At 41.7% G+C, this 24,584-nt stretch overlaps 1 protein-coding gene across 2 annotated transcripts in view; it reads right to left on the bottom strand.

The window, feature by feature from the left end:
• Nucleotides 1-700: 700 nt before the first annotated feature.
• LOC117256642 (SLIT-ROBO Rho GTPase-activating protein 3-like) overlaps nucleotides 701-24,584 on the bottom strand; it is a 46,858-nt gene continuing 22,974 nt past the window's right edge. The window contains exons 5-22 of one of the 2 annotated variants that reach the window (XM_033626177.2): nucleotides 19,851-20,042; nucleotides 19,453-19,581; nucleotides 19,101-19,322; nucleotides 18,862-18,963; nucleotides 16,536-16,733; nucleotides 16,337-16,421; nucleotides 13,828-13,855; nucleotides 11,531-11,633; nucleotides 10,108-10,168; nucleotides 7,156-7,233; nucleotides 6,699-6,833; nucleotides 6,505-6,610; nucleotides 6,210-6,437; nucleotides 4,712-4,785; nucleotides 4,409-4,589; nucleotides 3,532-3,678; nucleotides 3,085-3,400; nucleotides 701-1,314 (exon numbers count right to left, since the gene is read on the bottom strand). In XM_033626177.2, coding sequence (XP_033482068.1) covers nucleotides 850-1,314; nucleotides 3,085-3,400; nucleotides 3,532-3,678; nucleotides 4,409-4,589; nucleotides 4,712-4,785; nucleotides 6,210-6,437; nucleotides 6,505-6,610; nucleotides 6,699-6,833; nucleotides 7,156-7,233; nucleotides 10,108-10,168; nucleotides 11,531-11,633; nucleotides 13,828-13,855; nucleotides 16,337-16,421; nucleotides 16,536-16,733; nucleotides 18,862-18,963; nucleotides 19,101-19,322; nucleotides 19,453-19,581; nucleotides 19,851-20,042 — 2,850 coding nt within the window. In that variant the 3' untranslated portion in view covers nucleotides 701-849. Of the gene's footprint in view, nucleotides 1,315-3,084; nucleotides 3,401-3,531; nucleotides 3,679-4,408; nucleotides 4,590-4,711; nucleotides 4,786-6,209; nucleotides 6,438-6,504; nucleotides 6,611-6,698; nucleotides 6,834-7,155; nucleotides 7,234-10,107; nucleotides 10,169-10,521; nucleotides 10,553-11,530; nucleotides 11,634-13,827; nucleotides 13,856-16,336; nucleotides 16,422-16,535; nucleotides 16,734-18,861; nucleotides 18,964-19,100; nucleotides 19,323-19,452; nucleotides 19,582-19,850; nucleotides 20,043-24,584 lie in introns of both variants that reach the window. The other variant, XM_033626178.2, reaches the window with a different exon arrangement.

Genomic DNA, 24,584 nt, shown 5'->3' with positions numbered 1-24,584 from the left:
CGCCTGTTCAATTGGCCCCATGATGCGTAAGATTTGTGTAATTTTAAAACCTAGGTAGTTGAACTTTTTTGGCTCTATGTGCCACTAAGCAACTTTCATAGGAATGAATGGGGCCCTGCCTCGGGTCTCATATACATCCATTTGGTAATTAGATTTTTAAGGGCACTATATCCAGTGGATGTAAATTTCCCACTCAAAGACCACACACTGAAAAAGTGGCAGAGAGTTAATAAAGTGCACTACATAGCAAACAGAGAGTTATTTCAGACACAGCCACAGTGTCTTCTATCTGCAGAAAACATTACGCTCGCTGGTATATGCGGGCACTGTGGGACAGGCTCTCTAAGGAAAATGGCACCCAAGGAGTTATAGTTTTAATAGACTACATCAACCACCAGCACAGACTGGATGTCTACATTATTAGCGGTGAAATATTCCCATAAGTTTTCCCTCATAATGTAATATGAAACCAGACACAAGTCCAAGCTCACAGCAATTCTGTAACCTAATAACATGAGATAACAGAAACTTTTTCCAGTGAATCCCTTTTTTATCCAGCACTGCTGTTCAGCACGGTGGCTAATTATTTTCATAGATTTAAATCTCTGTGTAATATTGTAACACAGTACATTGACTTGTCCACCAACAAGCTAATGTGATGGCGCACAGTTGTCAGAAACCAGCAGTAGCCGTCCCACACTTTTGGAGATTAGTGGTAAATATTCATCATACAGATCGGGTGTCAATGTTTTGTTTTGCTGTCAAAAAGAGGTACAGGGGCGTGATGGTAATCACAATCACTTGGTATCCACAGTGTTCTTCAGCCAGTTGACGTGTGACTGACAGGAGCTACATGTTACCTTGTTTGTCTGAGGATGAGGAGGAGGTGGACGGTGATGGGGAGGGAGGTTTAGGAAAGACCCTGTCAGTGGGTGTGATGCCTGGGCTGCCCAGACCAGAGGAGCTAGAGCTGCTGGAGCGATGTGGTCCCTGACCCTGTCCGATCACAGGAGCAGGCCGGACGGGTCTGACAGGCGGAGGCCTTAGAGGTGCGCTCGGTCTACGTGCTGATATAGCAGGTTTAAAAGTAGTCATGGTCTCAGAGGAGGAGCTGCTGCTGCTACGTCGCTGGGCAGCATCCGGATCCCTGATCACCATGGTGTGGAGAGGGCTGCCGGGCGGATCCTGGGCTCCACCGGGGTGTTTGAGGGGCTCCAATGTGTCCAAAACAACATCAGGGGCATGTTTGGCTACATTCTGTCGCTCCAGCTCGCGCAACTCATGGAGAGCTGTATTCATTGTTTTTTCTATGTCCTGACAAACATAAGCAGACGGGAAAAATATGTTGACATTTAGAAATGAATATCAAACAATCAGGCAAAGAGTAACTAAAACAAAGTTCCACTGAGGATGAGGAAAACACGTCTCCCTCACTTCTCAAAATCCTATTGTTTACCTTCCTCACTTTTACAGCTTCAGTTTGATTTACACAATCAAATTTCTCTAAATCCAGAAATGACTGACTGTGTGAATAAGAGGCAAACTTTAAAGCGCTTTAGATAAATAAATGCTTCAGATTCAGTTATTACTATGGCCTCAAAGCAGAGCATTTAGGAGCAGCACCAAGTGATTAGCTTACTTTATTTGCCTCTCAGGCTGCATGCTTATGCCCACCATACACAAGAAGACTTCAAAAAATACTTACTGGGTAGTGGAAAATTTTACACCAAGCTTCCTTTAAGTAATATGACATATTAACAATGCCTTTAGTGTCCATAAATACGCATGACTCTGGAAACACAAGCTAAAAGGTGTCATATGTTGACCGTATTAAAAGATTAACAGTATTTGTACACATACTTTACATTTTAGATTGTGTGCTTCAGCTCACTACCAGCCTCTGTTGGTTAGCGGTGCTATGTCAATGAGAGGAGACGATGGGCATGAAAGGCGAGCTGTTTCAAAAATCAAGGTTTCTCACTGAAATAAGTTCTGATTGGTGGATCAGATACAAGGTGAACACCGACCCTTTCTCACTCCATGGCTCCACCAGTTTTGTCCTCCTTTTCCACAGGACAAGAAAACAACCTTGGAACAAACTTCCATCCCTACAATCATCTACATTATCATTATTCAAAAACATCTGAAAAGGACTGTAATTTGCAGAGACACAACACTTCATTTCTATTTTATTTTTTTTGTAAATTGTACATTTTTAACAATTTTGTATTCCTTCTTAGGCTGGAACTCTTGTTCAATTATGCAATCTTTGTTTTTATCTTTTTCTTTTTATGTATGATTGTTGTTATTTAATAGGGGAGGTGTCTTCATAAGCCATTTTTGGTTTCTAACATCTCCTGCACAATGTGTTTTAACTTTTAATTTCTTTTTTCTGTTTTTTCTATACATGCACGTGCAAATCAACTAAACTAAACTACAACGGAGACTTGTTCATGTTCTTCTGCCTTCCCAGAGACCCCTCCATGTTTACCATCTGCCTGGTTTGCTCCTACTCTTTTAGCGCTGGAGGGAGCATAGCTATAAGATGTTGACAATGTTTGCATTGTTACACTTCAGTATCTGCATAAGGCAAGAGTAAAAACTTACAATATTAAACATATTTGATTTTGTCAGAACGTCAAGACGAGAAAAAGACTGACTTAACACAGCTCAGATTGAGTTTTCTGACTACCATCAAACGACTGAGGAGTGCACATCGACTGAGGTAAAACTGTAATGGTTTTATTCCAACATTGGAAATATGTCTGTGACAGTGAAATCACTTAAAAAGATATTTGGTGTATGGTCAGACTGTCCAACCCTCTGATTGGTGGATGCTGGACTCAAATTTTCTTATTTACAGTCAGTATTCTCCTTAAAAGATGTTAGAATTAGATTTAAGTTAAATATTTAATCATAGATAAGGCAATAAAGGATGGTGTTCTTTTAAGATGAACGTACAATATTTATTGAAGTATAAGGTCTCCATCAACAAAAACTATATGACTTTAAGTAGGGTTGATGTATTGTTATACTACTGTATTGATTTCTCATTTCAAAGTCTATTCAAGTATCAACACTCACCTCAGCGAGTGCTTCGGCCTCAAGGGTTTTGTGATCCCCTAAACTTGCGTGCCGGGTGGTGCTGGGTGAAGATCGTTGAGAGTGGCTGTCCACGAAGGTCTTTCTGTCTGGGTGGTTGACGCAGCCGGCACTACCAAATGTGGTGAGACGTCGCTTCTCGGGACTGTCTGCTGGGCCCCTGCTAACTGCTATTTTGTGTGGGCTGCAGGGCCGAGGCATAACCCTAGGAGGCTGGTCTGCAGCTCTCGTGGGGCTGTGACTGCCAGCGCCGTTCCTGTGGCGCGGACCTGCAGCTCCATCTGATCGCACCCTTACCCTGAGAGAAATCACAGTTTGATACTCATCAGTTTGAATCTCTGACTCTCCTGACTAGTTGCACGGCATTACTCATGACTACATTTTGTGTGCACCATCAGTGTTGTGTTTGCCCGTGGAGTTTTAACTAACCTTCCCAATGCTGCTCCAAAAAGGCGCTCAGGTGTGTGTTCACAAGGAGATTGGCGGTCATTTCTGGATGAGGCTCGTTCATCTTGATGTGGTCCACTGCTGGCCGCACTATCACTTCTTGGAACGCTATCTGTGAATGCATCATCCCTGATATGGACGGACAGAAGATATTGATCTCAATTAATGGCCTCTATCCTCTGGAAATATTTATATTGGCTTTTACTTTGAGATCAAACGTTGCAAAAGCTAAGTGAGAATCCTTAACAGTGAACATCCTTGCAACAAAAACACCTAAATGTCATCAGCACAGTGAGCCTCATTACTTTTACAGACAGAATGAAACACTGGAGTCCCTAGAAGCTAGTGTTGGCAGTCCATACATCACTCCTCCTCTTAATTTAGCTTTAATTTCGTTACCTGCCCTGTGATGCAGGAGAGGCTATCAGGCAAGCAGCCAGAGCAGAAATTACAGGCTGTGTTTGAGGAGTGACCTAAGTGCTTGTCCTCCTTACAGCTCTGCGGCTAATTACTGATTGGGGGCCATTTGTTTTGCTTTCATTAGTTGTGTCAAGAATACAGGAAAAACATGAAGGAAAATAGCAGCATTTTACTCACACTAATCCTTACAAAGGCACAGGTTTTATAAGGGCAAGCTTTTATAAAACGCCAACACACAGCCTGTGACGATGGTAAGAATAGAAACAAGCATTTTGGGAAAATAGAGCAACATAAATAATGACCAAGCCCAAAGTAGCTGTTGTCCTGCAGCAGAACCGAGGCACTGACTTCTTGACTGGATCAGTTTTCTGATGCAATTGTGTACAAAAATAATGTCACAAAACTCCTACTGTGGGCTTTGCAAATCTATTTCACTTACATGTCTTGTACCACAATGTACTGATGTGGAATCAGCCCATCCACGCCGTTATGTCGGCCCTCCCACCAGTCCTCAGAGGCTCGCAGGTAGAGCAACAGAGAGGCTCCCTTCTTGAAGGAAAGCTCTCTCGGAGTTCGGCCCACATAGTCAAACTTCGCGATAGCCTCAATCTGCTCCAGCTCTGCAATACAAAGAATAGAAAGTCCAACACAAAGAAATGTGACAGAATCCAATTTGAGACCTCTGATTATCTCAGCTCTTAGGTGCGACTGCAGTCTTTGCAGTGCACTGACTGTGACTCACCTTCATCGCTAGTGTTGGGTCCAGTACCATTGTCTACCTCGTCAAGAGCTCCTGGCTCACTGTGGGGGCTTTCACTACATGGAGAGTTGGGAGAAGAACAGGCCTTGCATGTGATTCAGATTGCCAAAAACACGACTTTCATCAAAGACGAGCTCAAGTTAAATTAACAGTGATGCCAATTGCTATGTATGCTCTTAAGGCAAACGTATCCCCATCATGGTTTTCTTTTTGTTCTTTCTTTTTTTTTTGTAAAATAGTCAATAGCAATCTATAACAAAATTATATGCTGTCCGCTAGTCCAATAGCCAGTTTAGATGCAAAATCTGGCACTAGGGCCCATCATAAGCGTGTGGAAAAAGCCTGTCGTAACCACCTTCCCACTGCATCTGGGGATGATTCATTTAGCTGCAGAGTGAGTGGTTCTCGTGTTATTCTGCTCTCTGATATCTGCAGCTGCAGACCCAGACCCAGGGTGATTCTGAGTGAGACGGAGGCAGCTGCCCGAGGGAAGATAGCTTTGCCCGGTCAGGCACCAAACTAGATTATTTTCTGCCTTTTACTTACACGTGGTGAATTTACAGCTCACAGCAACTTAATATGGTACAATCTCTGGCTTTTATTTAATACCAAGTGTCGGCAAATATCTCACACATTTTGGATAAAGCATTAGCGTAGTTAGCACGCGTTAGCTCGGAGGGCTAACATGGCTTGTTTTCTTTATTGCATGAATGTCGCTGTCACAATGAAACGTCCACCTAATGCTGTTTGAACTCTAAAACTCTATATGGAAATAAAGGAACGAATAAACCAATATTCGTAGTAACCGGCCAAATCTGATTCAACGGACATAAATGAGTCGAGAACAGCCCTAATGAGCTGTCAAATGAAATGTGAGATTCACAACTAGATTTTTGCACCCAAATAAATAATTGTAAGATCCAACTGAACATCTAAAAGGGTAAAAATATGGTTACCAAAATGATTATTGATCTACTAAAACATAAAATGAACTAACAAATATTACAAAAATACCGCTTAGTGTATTACAAACAAGACACAGTAGAATATTATAAAGAAAACAGGACTCCTGTGTTCTAGAAAAATAAAAGCCTCCATCATATCTTGGGCTTCTGTCTGGCCACAAGATCATGTGTTTTTTACTTATCAGTGGAAAAACTATCACCTGGTATAATCTGTCCCCAGCTCAGTGTTCGTCTCTGACTAAAAGCACTCTCAACATAATCAGAAGGTATTTCTATATTGAGGTTTGTGCCAAAAGAACATAATTATGCATATTGTCTGAGCATTTAAGTTAAGGTAAAAAGTAAAAAATGCTAAGTGGTTAACAACTGAGAAAAATGGGCGGTTAATGGCTGCATATAAATGGCAGCTTTTATCTAAAGTGCTTCACAATATATAATCATTCATTCATTCAAACACACAATCACACTCCTGAGCAACACTACACACTGACACATGGCGGACACCTTGCACTTACCAGTACTCTTCCCCGCCGGTCATGCATTTTTCATACACAGGTCCGTCCAACTCACGCTGGGTCGGGAAGATGACCTCATGGTGGATGATGATGGTCTTAATGATCTCGTTAACATGCGCCTGGCAGGCTACAGGGTCCTGGTCATCTGGTATTGGCATCAATGTGGGGCCAAAGCAAATAGCCAGGTTGTAGGGGTCCATCATGTTCTCATCACTGTACTGAGAAAGACTGGAAAGAGAGAAGCCGTTGGTATCACTTCACGAGTGCCACACAAGTCTGTTGGTGCAGGACTTACTGATTTAGAAACGCAAACAGGTATCTCATGACGATGATCACGGGCCGCTGAAGAGTCACAATTATCTGCTGAAGGTGATGAGCTCTTTCTGCTCCTGAGTCGAGCTCTGAAAAGAAAAGAAAAGAATGAAACATTTAAAGAAAGCTACACTTAATGTTTAAATTTTTCAGATGTTTTCCTGGAACGTGACTCACTCGTCGTGGATATGAGGTCGAGAAAACGCTCTTTAGGGAACAGCGGGTTTTCCAGCCCCCTGAAGTAGAGCTTAAGAACGCCTGCCACAGAGTTGATGTCATGATCAGCCTGATCATCCACCAGTGGATCCTCTCCTATAGACACAGCATGCATTCAATCCACTCATTAATCATTCATTGCTATCAGAGTTCATGTAACGCGGCACTGATGCTTTCTTTTATGCAGATTTCAAGATGGGAGGTTAATACAAACATTGAGAGTGCAGTTATGTTATGCATGCTGATCTTATGTATTATGCATTTTAAATGGTTTACATGTCCATTACGGGGATACATGTGACACACGGGCTCTTTATTTGCACTTTAGAGGCCTGTGGAAAAGGCTGTGGCTTTTGAGGTGGACAAAACGCAATTTAAAATCAATCAGGAGAAGATGGGCAAGCTCACTGGGACTAACCTCTTTCAAATGCATTTTTAATATCGTTGACTTCGACCTGAGAGCCTGGAACTCGAAATATACCTTGCTGCTGAAGACCTGTGGACATATAGACCCGTTAGTGTAAAATGCATAAATGTCCTGTCATTTACAATGTAAGAATAGTAACCAGTCCTCACAGCATGTGCACAGCACTTCAAACCTGAAGGCATAAACAAACACATTTAAAAAAAAAAAAAAAAAAAGTGTGTGTGTGTGTGTGTGTGTGTGTGTGTGTGTGTGTGTGTGTATGTGTGTGTGAGAGCGTGATAAAAATGGTGCAAAATGGTGTGAGACTGGATATGAAAGACCAGAAAAGTGTGCAGCTGCAAATGATAAATTAAGGAAGGTGTTAAGAGATTGAGTCTGCCCCCTGCCAGACTTCTAGGAAATTGGTTATTAAGGTCCTGGTCAACATGTTTAATTTAATGTGTTGTTGTTTCTTGTCCTTTAATGGGAAATGCGATGTGTTTTTAGTCATTACAGGATGAAATAATGACATGTCTATCATCACTTTAAAATTCACAAACATGATTTACTCTGCTGCAAAGGTAACGTAACACTTGAAAGAAAAATCGACCAATTTTGTCAGCTAATTCAACAGATCAATTAGTCAAAAAAAAATACCTAGTTAAGTAAGTAAAATGTATTTATAAAGAGCTTTTCACAGACATAGGTCACAAAGTGTTTCACAAGGGCAATATACAACAAGAAAGAAATGACAGAGACGAAGTGACTACGTCAGCCAAGTTGTGAAAAGTGCACAACTAACAAAACTATTTACACACAGAAGAAAAAAAATCTGAAAAAGGTGTGTCTTTAGCTGGCTTTTAAGTCAGCAGATCAAAGGGAAGCAGGCAGAGCATTCCAAAATTTAGGTGCTACGGCCGCAAAAGCTTGATCACCATGTGTCTTGAGGCAAGTGCAAGGGACAGACAACAAATTTAGTGTATTTGATCGAAGAGAGTGCGTTGAAGAATACGAGTGAAGAAGCTCAGCTACATGAGGGGGCGATCACACAAAAATGAGACGCTAGAGACGCAGACGCTTCAAAGACGCTTGAAACGCTGGAAGCGCTTATTCAATGCGCGCTAGCTACTGGTGTCTGACGCTCAAATAGTTGAAAATATTTTAACTTTTCAGCGTCTACGTGCGTCTAAAAAGAAGCGTCTACAAAAACACGTCTAAAAAGACGCCGGAAAAACGGCCGTCTAAAAAGACGCTTGAACGCCGGTCAGACGTGCCGTATCATAGGAAAACAATGGTTTTACAGGCGTCGCGTTTCTAGCGTTTCATCTCAAAATGATCGCTCCCTAAGAGGGAGCCTGACCTTGTAAGTAAGACTGAGAATTTTGAACTGGATCCTAAACTCAACAGGGAGCCAATGAATATTCTATTGTTTAGGCTCTTTTCAACCAAATAATTTCTATGTTGCTATGGAGCCACAGGAACTAAATCAGGAACTTTAAGAACATTTTGCGCTTTCCTGTTGGTACATCTACCACATTTGAAGAACCATGAAGATTCAGTAAATTAATCTATAACAGATTAAAATAGGGGCTTTTGAAACATTTCATACATCCAGACAAAGCAACAGAAAGTAATTGTATTGGGTACATGCTTTGTCCTAATATTAAGCGTTTCCTGAAACCTTTTCATAGCACTAAGAACACAGTTCTTGTGTCCGTACTGTAAGAGCTAAGAACAATCATAATTCTTAAAACGATGTACCGATGGAATTTTTTAGCTCCTATTTCAGAAAAGGTACTCTCCTAGCAAAAGAGGAACCTTCAGTGACGGAGGTGTATGATCTAACACATGAGCCAAAGCAACACTGGCAACCACCATTTTTAAAAACCTGTTAGCCATGTAAACAACAGACAACACAAAATACAAACAGCAGCTTTTAATGAAAGAAATGGAAGAAAACACAGACAAATGGCCTGACAGGGACGTCCAGGCTTTACTGAGCATACATGCAACAGAGGAAATGCAACAAGATTTTGATGTAGCTTGGCTTACGTCAGTGTTCTTATTAGAGGTGTTAATGTAAACAGAATAAAAGTCCTTGAAGGTATGTAACTCGAAGGGGAGAACCCCAGTGGGCAGAACTGTTAGGTGTAAAAATGTCTGTTGATACAAGTGGCACCCACTGCTTCCTTACTGTGTGAATGAAGCTGAACAAAAGAAGCTTCTGCAAGTTTTGTTTTTGTAAAAATAATTATTTAGTTCCTGTGTTGGAAACAGGCTATTTGAAAACTGAATACTTTTTTCAATCCAGAACATTCCTATCAAAATATGGTAGATAGTATGCTTTATCTAATACATACAGTGTATGACTCCTTGACACAACGGCTCAAGTTAAATATTTTCATAACAAAAATGTTAGCCAATATCAAAATGAGGGATCAAATATGGGTTTAAGAGTATAAAAAAAAAAAAAACTGAAAATGGCTATGCTTCCTGTTCACAAAACATGTTTTTATTGTCTGTTCTGAGGATACATACAGAGTTTGACAAGAGAGCATTTATGTATGCAGCTCCTTACATATGGTATCTTATGCAGAAGGACTTAAAGTTGCACTCATTGGTTCCTCTCGGCTGTTTCAAACCACTGCTGCAGGATTTTTTATACACAATCTTCTACATGCCAATGTCACGGTGCGTCTTAGCTGGTCTTTTTAATCATGTGTAGTTGCCGTTTTTTGAGTTTATGGTTAATTTCTAGTATATATTAAAATACTTTTTGGCTTTTCTTTGTGGTAATCTTATTTTGTGTTTTTTTCTGTATTTTTGTTCAGTGTTGTCTGTCTGTAACTGGTGTTGCTGCCTGTCTTGGCCAGGACACTCCTGGTTAAATAAAGGTTAAATAAAATAAATAAATAAGGAAGCAGCTTTGTGTGGAGACAACATATGAACACACAAAAAACTTACCATACAGATTGATGTATCGAACACAGCTCTCAACCACCACTGGTATAGGCTGCCCTGAGTCCTACCGGGCAGATTCAAATGATAAATTGGAAGCACACACACACAGAAAATAATAGAAAACAAATAGTCATGCCAGCAGGGTGTTATCATCAGAACATCAGAAGCTCATAGAAGCAGCCCCTCAAATTAATGATAACATTGTTAATGATTTAATGTTTTTTTAAATTTAAATAATTGATGTTAAGAGTATAGAATAAAAATAAGCACACCAAAATCTTGTTAGTATTTGCACCACCATACGTTACTACCACTACAGTATTTTCACAGGAATGCCAACAGGACAGAGGCACAGAAATGTTGGTTAGCATAGTGAACACAGTGCGATTTATCCCGCCCTGCTGTAAGACAGAGTACCTGACTCCTGGCACGGACATTCCGTCTTCCCCTGGGCAGAGAGCAGTAAGGCACGTAGACAGAGGAAGAGAGGCAACAACAACCACAACAGGTTAGTGAGAGGGAGAGACAGACCGTACAGAGAGAGAAAAAGAGGAGGCCTGGCCTGAGAGAATAGCCAAAGCATCAGTGCCTTGTGGGGTGTGAGACATGAGGACATGGCTCAGCAAGGGGGGAGTGTGTGGGAGGGAGGGTGCTACCCAAGAGGATGGAGCTGAGAACTGAAAACGGTAAGGCATTTTTCTAGGGCTGCAACTAATTTTCATTATCCATCAATCTGTCTATTAGTTTCTCAATTAATTGGATGAATAATTTGTTCTGTGGGATGTCAGAATATATAGAGACCAATGCCCTTCATTGTCTCCTAAAGTCAAAGGTATCATCATTCAATCACTTGTCTTTATCTAACCAACACCCTAAAAGCTTTAGATATTCAGTCTTTAAAGAGTTAGAGCCTGAAACAAGAGATTTGGAATTTATGCTGGAATAAATGACTTCAATGATTAATCACTTTTTTTCCTGCCAATCGACTGATCGTCTTGGCCGTGCTGCTCCACTGCTGTCGATGCACACTCTGTCTTGCCTGGCCCCGTTTGATTGGGCATTAAAGTGGATGTGGCCATGTGTTTATTTGCATATTTGCAAGATGTGGCTGGTGCAGGGCCAACTGACATCATGGAGCCAAATTAATTCAGCGTCTGGAGGTTGGGGATCACAAGAGAAAGGGTGTTTAAAGCAGACCCTGCACCGAATCAAACCATCTCCACAATTTCTTTGATTGTGCTCTCACCTCACCCTATCTGTCCTAAATTGCAAGACTGTGGACACAAGGCAATGAGCAAGAGGAAAGTCAGTGCATGAGTGAGCCAACATTTGGGTAAAAGAGTGGTCAAAGGCAAGAGAACCCCCAAGGACCGCTAGCGAGACAGCTGAGCTCATGGAGAGACAAAGAGCACAGATGGGCCAATACCTGAATGAAGGCCTCCATATTGCCGTTAAACAGCTTACGGTTAAAAACGGAGCGAGGTCTAGACTTCCGAAATCTGTGGGGTTTAGGGGGAAGAGTGGGGGGCCTGGGGAGATGGTGGGGGGTGTACGGTTGGTACAAGGTAAATATGAATAATAATGCAATTGCTTAATGCAATTTTACACATCAAAACAGACATTTTTTTTCTGAAATGCTTTTGTTGGCATGTCTTTACCACCTTCAAAAACACAGTATTTAAATGAGATGACAAGATTGATACCATCCTCACATCTGTACAGTACATATGAAGCTAGCTACCAATAAGTTAGCTAAGTTTAGCACAAAGACTGGAAACGGAGAAACAGCTGGGGACTGCTCATTTTTCTGATAACCCAAAAATTCAAAGCCCCATTAGTCCAAAAAATGTCTAACTGGATTGGAAGCCCATTTCTTCGACAGCCTGCTTCTCTGAAAATACACACTCCCTGCAGTTAGATAACCCAATCACCAGAAAAATGTTCAAGTTGTACAGTTTCTGACTCAAGTGAGGGAGTTCAAGTATCTCAGGGTCTTGTTCCAGAGTGAGGGTAGAATGGAGCGTTAGACGGATCGGCGGTTTGGTGCGGCTTCTGCAGTGATGCGGACGCTGTGCCGGATTGTTAAGGTGAAGAGAGCGCTGAGCTAGAAGGCGAAGCTTTCGATTTATTGGTCCATCTACGTCCCAACCCTCACCTATGGTCATGAGTTCTGGGTAGTGACCGAAAGAACGAGGTCGAGGATACAAGCGGCCTGAATGAGTTCTCTCTGTGGGGTGTCTGGGCTCAGCCTGAGAGACAGGGTGAGGAGCTCGGAGTAGAGCCGCTGCTCTTTCGCGTCAAAAGGGGTCAGTTGAGGTGGTTCGGGCATCCGATCAGGTTGCCTCCCAGGCGCCTCCCGTTAGAGGTGTTTCGGATAGTCCCATTGGTAGGAGGCCCCAGGGCAGACCCAGAATACGCTGGAGGGATTACATCTCTCATCTGACATGGGAACGCCTTGGGGTCCCCTAGGAGGAGCTGGAAAGCGTTGCTGGGGAGAGGGACATCTGGGGTGCTTTGCTCGGGCTGCTGCCCCCACAACCCGGCCCGGATGAGCAGATGGATGGATGGATGGATGGATGTAGGGTTGTATAAACCATAACTGCATCACAGTTTTACAATATTTTGTAGCAGATACTTTCCCAACAACACTGTGGTTAAGGTGTGGTTAGGTTAAGGCACCAAAACTTCTTGGTTATGGTTAGGAAAAGATCATGTCATCCACATTTGGTGGCACTAAAGTCGCTGGAAAAGCAGGGACAGGTCAGTGAAAAACACGTGGGTTCACTGGTTCAAACACTGCTGAGAAGCACCACAAATAGTTGGTAAAAGCATCCAGAATCTGGGGCTCAAATGCAACTGAGAAACTGAAACTAAGTGCAGGAAGTGTGTATTTTCAGAGAAACTGGACCACTGAGCAAAGGGCTTTTGTTTCTGGGATAAAGAGCTGCCACAGAAATGAGCTTTCGGTCCAATGGGACATTTTTTGGGACACTAATGGGGCTCTAATTTTGGGCCATCGGAACAACAGCATGGCACCAGCTAGCCTGGCATCCAAAAGGTGAGAAATGTTTTTTAAATAGATATTTCAGGCGAGCTGTTTCCTCCTGCTTCTGATCTTTATGCTAATTAAAGAAAACAGTCTCTATATTTAGCAAAAAATCATCAAAAATCATTCACTAATCCAACTCTTGGCAGGAAAGCAAATAAGCTACCTCCCCAGAAGTCAAAGTTTTCCTTTAAATCGACTCTTAGGCAGAGCTACTGTAGCAAACTTTATCAAAGTCACTGATAATGACTACAGAGAATTATCACACACAAAATCCAATACACATCTGATTGCATTTAATGGAATGTGCTGTGGTTCAAAATAGGTAAAAGCCAAACACTTGTATTCAATTAGTCATGAGCGTGGCTTGTCAATATTTGTTCATTTTCTGCTCACTGAAATGTCTATAAATAGAGCAGCAGCAGGACATTATCCATCTCAGTGGCATTTCATTTCTCAGTCTCAACATATTTTTATAGATTAAAACTCGGAGGACCAACTTCGAGCACCGCCTGCTCTAATTAGGATCAAACCTTTTGTTCAACAAAAAGGCGAGAAGTTGAGACTACACTCATATTCCCACACTGTGATCTCATTCCTGCCACATCCAGGGACACAGGAAGGATTTTACACACCATCGCCTACTTTATTCACCCTCTTGTCACTGGACATCTTACCTTGTTGTTCCATATTCAGCCCTCTCCCCTAAAAGGAAAAAACAGCAGAGAAAGAGCCAAAATTAGTATACGCTAGTTTTACAATCAGAGAAGTTAGCTGTACGGTTGAGTGCTGGCCGACTATACAAGGCTGGCAGATGGAGACGGAAAGGGGTGTTATGAGAAAACGGGCATCTATTCAGGCAAGCTCAATGGGGTGAGCGCCATGGCTGCATTTGACTCACTGCCAGGCAGCAGTCATTCAGTGGTTGCCCTAGAAACGGCACAAGAGCCCCAGAAGGGGATAGCTTGTCTACTCGCTCTGCAAAGTGAAAATGTATCCAGGGGCAACAAGAGTGGGAGGTTTGTGGGAGCTGATTTGTACAGTGTGATGATTTCACGATAGCTGCGACACATTCGCGCGTGCACACACACACACACACACACACACACATCTCACTGTATGCAAACTAATTAAGGCCTCACTTTGATCAGTCAATCAGAAATGTTTGTTTAAGGATCACGTCATGTGTAAAGCAGCTTCCAACACAATCCTACTTTATGTCAAGCACACAGAATTCCAACCCTGAAGCACATGTCTGCATGAGTCAGAAGTAGAAACACAATGACAGGGAACATATACATTCATATTCACGCTTTTTGGCATAAGAATAATGCATATTAAATACGAGGAATACCCTTCAAGTACAGTACGACTAGTCCAAGTAATTTTTCTCTGTGTTTTCTAAACTGTGTTCCATTTTTGGGCCAAAAACTGTCAAGCCATTAAGTGAATGACAGTTTCAATGACAGTTTCATATCACAATTTTGTATTTGTATGCATATTCATATACGTATATATATCCACAGGAGTCTGAAAATCTATGTGATGACTAATATCACTGACTAATATATGACCAAAAGCAGATGCTGTGAAGATTTTGAAGTAGCAACACATTGACATGAGAAGATAAACATCCTTATTCACACTTTTGGTTCGGGTTGATGTATATACACGCAAGTCATAGCCTTTAACCAAAGTGCTAAAACTGACTCTGTTTGAGGCCAAAAAAAAAGTGAAACGAATTTATGCCCCAAATGGCCATTTGTACATCTATTCCCCACACAATGTTACAATTAATTCATCAAGACAGCTTTGTTTTTCATCACATGCCTTCACTGTGAACGAAGAATCCAAAAATGCGGAAAACTCAAGATGAATTTAAGTCATAGTGGTCCGCGTTTAACAACAGGAAAACGATACTAAAATATCTGTCCAAGAGCCACTTAAGCACATAATAATATTTGGTAAGAATTTCTGTGTTGATATAACATATCATATAGGTTCTGTATGTACAACAGTTTCTGTATATTTTGAATAGTGTATAGTAGTGGACTATATTATGGTTATGTTTATATTTACTTAATTGATGTGATAGAACACAGGCACAGGTTATTTATAGCAGGTATGATGCTGTAAGGCAGTAGAGTGCGGATGGCAGAAGGAGATTGTGTACAACGTCGTGCGTAAAGACGACATGAAGTTTGTGTCGACTTGGATCGTAATAAGTTCTCGATCGTTATGCAGTGTTGAAGTGTAGTAACGGAAATACAATGAGAATATAAAGAAATAGGACATTGAGTCGGTAGTGGACGACACCAGATGTAATTTTGGAAGGCCTTGGCCTGTTGTTTTGTTGTTCTTTTTTGTATTCTCATACTCCTTGTTAAGCTTTTTCCCTGCCTCATGTGAGCACTGTGGCTCTTAAAAAAGGAACAGAAACACAAATCAAAACCAAGACACCTCACAAAATAAGTGGCCAAGGAACTTCGGTATGTTGAAATGGCCACTACAATCTGTTTAGAAATGCTCACACAACTCGTGCAATAAAATCTAAGTCTCATTTATCCAGTCGTACGCTCAGAAATTCCCATACAGACAACCTTTTCTTTTTTCTTTTTTTTAAAGATATTCTTTGGGCATTTTTTGCCTTTAATGGACAGAACAGTTAAGTGTGAAGGGGAGAGAGAGAGAGAGGGGATGACATGCAGCAAAGGGCCACAGGCTGGACTCAAACCCGGGCCGCTACTGCAACAGCCTCGTACATGAGGCACCTGCTCTACCACTAAGCCACCGACACCCCCAGACAACCTTTTCTGATAGGGAACTAAACTAGAGGTGAAACTTATCCATGTATGTTCTCTTCAAAGCTAGACTCCATTGACAAAATTTACCTCGCTGAACACAGGAGTTGCTGGTCTACCACTGCCTTGGTTAGTTTGTGAGTTTTATTGTGTGACTTTTGGTATTTTAAAGGATTAGTTTAGCTGTTTTGATATAGTTTTGCTGTTGTGAAACACAGCTCCCAGTGACTTAAATTCATCAAGACTTTTCTCAGTTTTTGGATTCTTGGTTCAGCCTGAGAAAAACAAAGATTTCTTCACAAATTCAAGGCAATAGAAGGTGAGTAACTGATATAGAAATGATAGAAAATACCACTCCACCAATGTATACCACAATAAGTCTCACCTTCTCCTAGCGTCTGCTTCAGAAGGTCATGCTTGGCCTGCAGTTTGATAATGAGATTGCTGCCATTCAAGTACTCCTTGTATTTCTGCAGATGAAATGAATAAAAAGACAAACAGTGACAAGGTTATTTCTCGTTATAATGTACGGTATGTGCTCCATGCTGCAGTGCGGCTATGCTCTCCTTTGTCTGAGAACTCACAGTGAAGTAGAAGCCCTCAGTCTCTTGTTGATTGGCTCGTCTCTTAACGATGTTTGCCTTGCTCATGTAGGAGTCAGAGGAAGCTGATTTGACCGACTCTGTGGATTGGCTGTGCTGGAAGGCCTCCGAAACATCAAAGTCCTCCACTGTGAGCATATCCTGAAGGGTCTGCATGGTGGCGTCAAGAGTCTTCCTCACCTGACACACACAGCACACAAACACAACTGAAACGTGAATTTAATTCTCAGAATATCAACAACTGCAACGTTTTTGTTTTATATAACTGTATACAAAAACCCTTATGAAATTAATTAGGTAGGCTGTACACTCAAAAACAACAAGGAATATTGTAATTACACCTGATGTATATGCTTCCGATACATCTTCTCAGTCTCACAAACAAGCGGCATGATGTAAACAAGCCGGCACAGTCTCAGATTATACCACTGCAGGCCATTTTCACAGCGGTTTGACTGACACACCGTAAACAACAGAGCAATTAACTACCTAGCATGAGGCATCGTGACATGAAAGATTAACTATGCTCCTTCCACGTGAGGCAGACAGGAAGGCAGTGTGCATTTCTATATTCATAACAGACAGGCACTGACACACACACACCCCGGTGACCTTTAAAGAAGTCTGTGTGAGTCACAGTGGCCTTGGTGACTCCAGGCCAGCTCGCCAGGGAGCATGCTGGGTCCCCCCCCCCACAGTGGAGGCAGGAGACTGGATGAGAGATGACCCCACAGGTCAGTGTCGGATTAAAGATGAATGCAAATGCAGGGTGACAGTGCTGAAGACTGTTAGTGTGACAGAGGTGAGGTGACAATCCCAGTTTCAAACACAGCAAAGCCAAAGAAGGTATTGAAATGCTTCAGGTGCCCTTTGCTGATTGATAAGCTGCAACGCCATGTTCACACTGGACATGGAGGCGCCCTGATATGTCAGCTGTCATGCAGCTGGCTGTCAGCAGCCGCTTGCACGTTCACACCCGTGGCACACTTCTCTGCGCCCGTCAGCTAGCGACTCTGCTCCTCTACTCTGCTCTAATCACATGCAGAGCTCTGTCTCTATCTGCCTGTGTGCATGTGTGTGTCTGCTTGTCACTCCTGCTCGGTTTAGACACAACTGACAAATATGTGGTGGCATGGGATGCATTTTTTATCATTTACAATAATCAGATAATTTATATCTAATATAATAAATCCTTTCTATCCTTTATTATAGCTACAGTATCGTTCTCGCTAGAGTCGCTTGCGGCTCATGGGAAAAAAAGACCAGACGCTGATACTGTTAGTTGTGAAGCTTGGGCCGCGGTGGGTGCCAAAAGGAAGCGGGCAGCGCTCCATGTAAAATTAGTGCGCTTTGTGGCGCTTCCATGTCCAGTGTGAGCCTCGCATAAGAGCGGTTAATCTTAACATGACAGAAATAATCTTCCAATTAGATGGGCCTACAAGAGACGCAGCTGTTCATATGTTTTTGGAGTTTGACATTTTCGGAAATGAGCTCATCCTCTTTTTAGTTGAGAGATGAATAAGAGGATTCACACTGCTCTCATGCCTGTACTGTAAATACAAAGCTATGGCCAGCTAGCTTAGCTTAGCATAGATACAGGAAAGTGTAGGAGCAGCTAGCGTGGTAGCAAAGTCCGCTTGCCAGAACTGTTACATTTTGGATCATAGCAAGTCTGTAAAAACTCTTTCTTAAAGAGCCCAAAGCCTGTTAACATTGTGTTATAGACTAACCCATATGTAGAGCAGCAATTATGATGCTTCAAGACATCTTCCTGTCCTGCTACATCATGGAGCCGCACTTAATTGATAGTTTGAACGATAAGACAGTAATTTCCTGTCACAGTATTTTGTAATAACCTGGTGATATGCAACGGCCTCTATGGCTCAGACTATTATGTGCACAGTACCAGGACATCACAGTATAGCATACAGGGTTTGTCTTACCAACACTGAAGATTTTTCAGTTTAACCAGTTAACTATTTTCTCATTAGAATATAATTTCCTTCACATATTTAATGGTTGTGGCTACTGTTTAGGCCATCATCTACTAACTAACTGGGTCACAAGATGACATCTCATCAAGATCTGTGACACTTACTGCCCTGGCTGAACAATTTCCTGGAGGAAACTCTGCTTTTACTGTACACCAGGACTTATGACTCAGTATATTTAGTCATATTGTCCTCGTCTGAGTCAGCATAAAAGAACAGTACTGTTTACAGCACACTTGCAGAGAGGCAGCTTCATTTTGAAATGAAACGCTGACACTGGCAACCTCCATCCCTCTGAGACTCGTGTGCACTCTCACCTCTTCATTCTCTATCTTAAGCGTGGCCAAGCGAGACTGCAGCTGGTGGTAACGCATCAAGAGCTCTGTCTGGACAGGCTGCTGCGCGCTCACCTGACACACCTGGGATTAAGGAAGAAAGGGAAGTTTACCGGGAGGATTTAACACCAAGAACAGCAAACACAATGAGATGCAGTTTGTATCAAGAACTAAGACCTATAAACAAACCGTTATTACAGGTCTGTTCTCCAATGACTCACCTCATCCCCCATGTGAGGCTGACATTCAAAGCGTGCTGGAGGACAGAAGATCTGGCTGTGCATGTCCATAAACTTCAACTTGTCTCCTCTGATGTCCATCGCATCTACTGCTCCTTCCAGCAAGTCTAAGCCCTCGTGGCGAGAAGTCTCCAGACTATACTCTGCAGACAGGTAGGTTCTCAAGGTGCGGGCCAGGCTTGCATGGAAACCTAAGTCACAACACTGAGGATAAGAAGTAAAACAGATGGTAATTATAAACTAATGAAAGACCTAGAATGTACAGAAGAAGCACTGAGACTTAAAGGACGTTCTTTCAACATTTGCATATTTGGCTCTGACAGTATTTGCTTACATCTATCATGTCTGAGACGTCATGGATATAGTATTTGGCCACCAGGGCATTGGTAGCTGCCAGATTGAGAAGATAGTCATTCCGGGCTTTAGTGCATTTCAGCTTGTTTTCAGAGTACTTGGCTTGTCTCTAGAGAGAGGGAGGAAGAGAGTGTTCCATCAATGCCAGGACGTAAAATGGATTCCTAATGTACTCAATGAATGCATTACTACATCAATCTGATTATATCTTCTATCATCTGTCAATATATCTAAAACTTTGCACAATGTAGAGATGTCATTTGTGCAAAAAGCAACTGGTGAAACTCAAGATCATTACAAATGCAGTTGTACTTGAGTGTCGATATAAAGCCTGTAATGTACAACACATACAGTATCATGTATAAACCAAAATCAGACCTTCTCCTTCATTTTCTCCATCTTCTTGACGGAGCTCCGTCGCGGTGGACGTTCGTCCTGGCCATACCGCAGCAGGCTGGAACCAATGTCGTTGGCCTTGCCAATGTGCTTCTCCTCCTGTTTCTCTGCCTCCTTCAGCTTGCTCTCAGCACTGAGACTCTCAGTGTGGTACATGTGATACGTCTTCATCACCTGCAACAACAGACATCGCCTGTCAAACTCTACTCAGTAGCAAGTCAAACAGTCAAACTGGTACATACTTGCTAAAAGAGACCTGACTTAAAGGAGTAAAACCCCACACTGAAATGTTACATAGTTATCCATCACATATTCACTGCTGCCAATATTAAGTCAGATGTCAATCTTCCTTATTTTGTCAGAATTCAACTCAATTCAAAACACTATTTGTCCTTTAGTGGCCAATTCTGGGCAAGCTGGTTTGCAAACACAAAAACGCACAAACATTTCATTCACTAGCATTAAACAATCAGACAATACAAAATGCTACAATGTAAATATTAGAAGTGAAACGACACAAAATTTGAAGGCAGCGGCCGATCCATAGCTCAACACCCATGTTGACACATTAGGCCTCATTCACAAACAAAGCGTAATGCAAATCTCACTTAAACTGTGTGTACGAACGTTTCATGCACAATTCTGGGATTCATAAAAATATTTGTTGACCTGAATTTTTTCCATGCTCTGCAAACAAATTTAAAACTGCCTTAGACAGGGTTGCAGCGATATACTGGTTATAAGGTATACCGTGATATAAACATAAAAGTTGTAGGTTCTCGTAACTTATATAAGTTACTTTGAAAGAGGAGACTTTTTACACATGCTTCCATTCACAAAATGGTTTCAAGCTTCAATTATAATGATAACCCTTCCATTTTCTTTCCTTTAAGGGTCATTCTAACTGATAATATAAATTTTGTACCATGATACCATGAAATTGGGATATTTTCTGAGACGTTATTGTACCATGAAAATCTCATACTCTTGCAACTCTGGCCTCAGACTGTGTGTAAGCACAAATGATGAAGGCCTGGCTGTGTTAGAGCATGTGAACACACACCTTTTAACTAAGTGCATAGTAAATTAAAACTGCATTCATTTGAAAAAGGCTTTTACAACAGTATTTAAAATCCTTAATTTTCTAACGCATGTACTTTTCTGACACCCTTTCATCCTCATCAATTATTGCCATAATTAAATATCAGAATGTAAAAACTGAGTGTCCCAGTCCTAGCATACAAAAGTAGGCCTATGTGAAAATGTCCTTATTAAAATCTAACATTTTTGGATTTTATTGTTTTTATTTATTATGCCTGTAATGTTGGCTAGTCACACCAATTTTAGTGTCATGAAATTTTTACTATTAATATATTAACAGGCATTCAGGGTTTATAAAAGATTCTGATCTACCTAGATAGTGCAGCCCGTTCCTTCAGGAGGGAGCGTATCAGAGACCAACATGTCTGACTGTGTGAAGAGAGTAATGAACGGCTTATCAGCTGTTTCTGAGACATTCACAGACGCACACTGATGGCCCAACACCGGTGTGTTAGGGCCTTAATATGTGCATAGAAACAACTTTACCACTTTATCCATGACACACTTCCAGGAAAACATATTTCCATATTACTAGAAATGGGGGCATGGCAGAGTGCAGATTGCAAATGCCAGGTATGCGCCTGTTAATTCAGAATGATTCTGATTCACCAACATTTGCACACTGGTAAGAAAAAAAATGGCTAATGTGCATGTGTCATGAATGAACACTTACTTTGTGGGCTAAGTAAGAACACTACTACACAGATATTGGTAAATGAGGCCCAAGTAGTCAATAAGTGCAAGAATGGTGAGTGTATTTATCACTTTTACTGTGAACACAAAGTAAAATGACCATCTTTTTTTTTAAAGATTATGTTTTGACGTCATTAGACACGACAGTCTACGCATGAAGGAGGGAGAGAGAGGGGATGACATGCTGGCTGCAAGTTGCCTTTGTATATGGGACACCTGCTCCACCCACTAAGCCACCGTGGGCCTAATGACCATCTTTTTTTAACATCAGTCTTATCAGCACTGGAATAAAATCACACTTCTTTGTGACAAAGGGGTGTGAAACTGAAAAAAAAGGTGAAAAGTCACAATGCTTTCAATATAAGATGTATAAACTGTCCTATTTTCTAATCTACTCAAAAGGAGTTCAATATACAGAGATATATTTTTCAAATAAAAGACTAATAAAAAGACTGCATAATCATGATGTGGATGACTAAAAGACTGCGAATGTTTTCCAGCCCTAAGTGTGTATGACATATGAACTCATGTAACCCTTTTTTGTTTTTTTCTAGTACACTCATAAACATTAGGGAGTGTCACTCACTCATCCTGTCGTGCTGTGTCACAGAGGTGTTGTTCTGGTTGTGTCTGTCTACATGCTTTTGTTTGTTGTTCTTTACCACGGCATTGTAGCAGGTTTAAAAAAAATCCTCGTAATGTCAAGTATGGACAAGGTTGATGACTGCTCCAAATACACTCTCCACTCCCAGCATTCAGACTGCTTCAGAGGAATGTGTCATCAGGTGTCATCAAGTGTCATAAACAGATTCATGTTCCGTGTTGTCATTAAAGACGCTGTACATAAAGGTTTAACTAGTAACCCTGAAATCAACAGTACAATTAAACAACATCTGCTCCTCCATCACTCACTCTCAAGTTCTGGTTTCCTAGCAACACTGACTGAGGCGGACGTGCAAAGGACAGCGAGATCGATCAGCAGGGGAGGAAGGAGGTTACAAAGTGACAGTGAGCAACCTTCCCTGCAACCCGGGAAACAAGAAACTACTTGATTTCCACAAAATTCCAGCAGCGGATCAATGGCAGAGACGAACACGCTGACAAAGACGAATCCATCTGATACCTCGTTTTACATTTAACACATAAGGGACAATGGAAACCAATTATACAAGTTCATCTAAGCTATAGAACTTCATCCAGCCCGAATCTTAACAGACTGCTGCCATTTCTTACGCTGTGTTGGGGAGCTGCAGACAGCCATTTAATAATGCATGAATCAGAGAGGGGAGAAAATCAATATCAGTAAAGCAGTAAAGTGCTGTATAATGTTACAGGTGAGGATATTTCTCATGTGGTTTATTACATACGAGGACCAGAGATTCACTATGTACTCACTCGTACCAAACATCCTTAAAAATGAGTGTGACTTGTCATCAATAATCACTGGAACTGCACTGCTTTTTAAGGTTTTCAATAATACTGTAGACCTTATTTCTTTTATAAGATATCTGTGTATGCAAACACAACCCATGTTACAGAATCCCCTGCATGGTAATTTGCTAAATTCTGTAAGATCATACAAGCACTAAGCAGCTTTCTGTTTGTCTTCACACCAATCTTCAAATATTTCCCTCAAAAGCATTACGGAGAGTGTTAACGTTGGTGCAATTATAGTTATAGTTATAGGTCACAATCAATTTTACAGCACCATGATAAATGCGTCTTAAGTAAAACCTTGCCCAAAGTTTTTTAATTATCTTTGATTGATCACTTGCAGCATTTACTCAATAATATTGTGGATGTGATACAGATGATTAAGTGTGCAGCACGTAGCCAAAGGTGTAGAATTTTTAAATAAAATAACGATTAAGCAGAAGGGAATGAGCACCAACCATCTTAAAGCAAGTGTATGGTCTTTTTATACTGGATAGAATTCAGTTATATACAATGTAAGAAAAAAGCTAGTCAAAATAACAGTTTGATTTGAACTACAGCAACCACTGGAGTGTCTCGGTGTGACTCAGCTAATTAGAGATGGACATTTTCTTAAAAGGGACAGTTCGCCCCAAGATCAGAAATACATATTTTTCCTCTGCCCTGTAGTGCTATTTATCAGTGTAGTCTGTTTCAATGTGAGTTGCCGAGCGTTGCAGATATTGGTCATAGAGATGTCTGCCTTCTCTCTAATATAATGAAGCTAGATGGCACTCGGCTTGTGGTGCTCAAAGTGCCAAAAAATGCATTTAAGAAACCCAACAGCAATGTCTCTTTCCAGAAATCATGACTTGGTTATTCAGGATTATCCGCAGACCTTGCTGTGAGCAGTTTAATGAGAAGACTATTTTCATTCTACTGAACTACACCCGATCTATCTCAGGTGTGTGAGCTGGATTGGCAGTTTGGCGCGGTGTCTGCTCTGTAAATCATGGTGAAGAGGGAGCTGAGCCAGAAGGCAAAGCTTTTGATTTACTGGTCCATCTACATCCCAACCCTCACCTATGGTCATGAGCTCTGGGTGGTGACCGAAACAATGAAGTCGCGGATACAAGCAGCCGAAATGAGTTTCCTCCGTGGGGTGGCTGGGCTCAGCCTTAGAAATAGGGCAAGGAGCTCGGACATCCGGGGGGAGCTCGGAGTAGAGCCGCTGCTCCTTTGTGTTTAAAGGGGTCAGTTGAGGTGGTTCTGGAACCTGATCAGGATCCTCCTGGGCGCCTCCTGTTAGAGGTGTTCCAGGCACGTCCAACTGGTAGGAGGCCTTGGGGCAGACCCAGAACACACTAGAGGAATTACATATCTCATCAGGCCTGGGAACGCCTTGGGGTCCCTTAGGAGGCACTGGAAAGCGTTGCTGGGGAGAGGGACGTCTAGGGTGCTGTGCTTCAGATAAGCAGTTGAAAATGGATGGATGGATGAACTACACCC

Source organism: Epinephelus lanceolatus, chromosome 1 (assembly GCF_041903045.1).
Source record: "Epinephelus lanceolatus isolate andai-2023 chromosome 1, ASM4190304v1, whole genome shotgun sequence".
Lineage (NCBI taxonomy): Eukaryota > Metazoa > Chordata > Actinopteri > Perciformes > Serranidae > Epinephelus > Epinephelus lanceolatus.
Note: the sequence above shows the minus strand (reverse complement) of the source record. Positions and strands in the feature narration are given on the sequence as shown.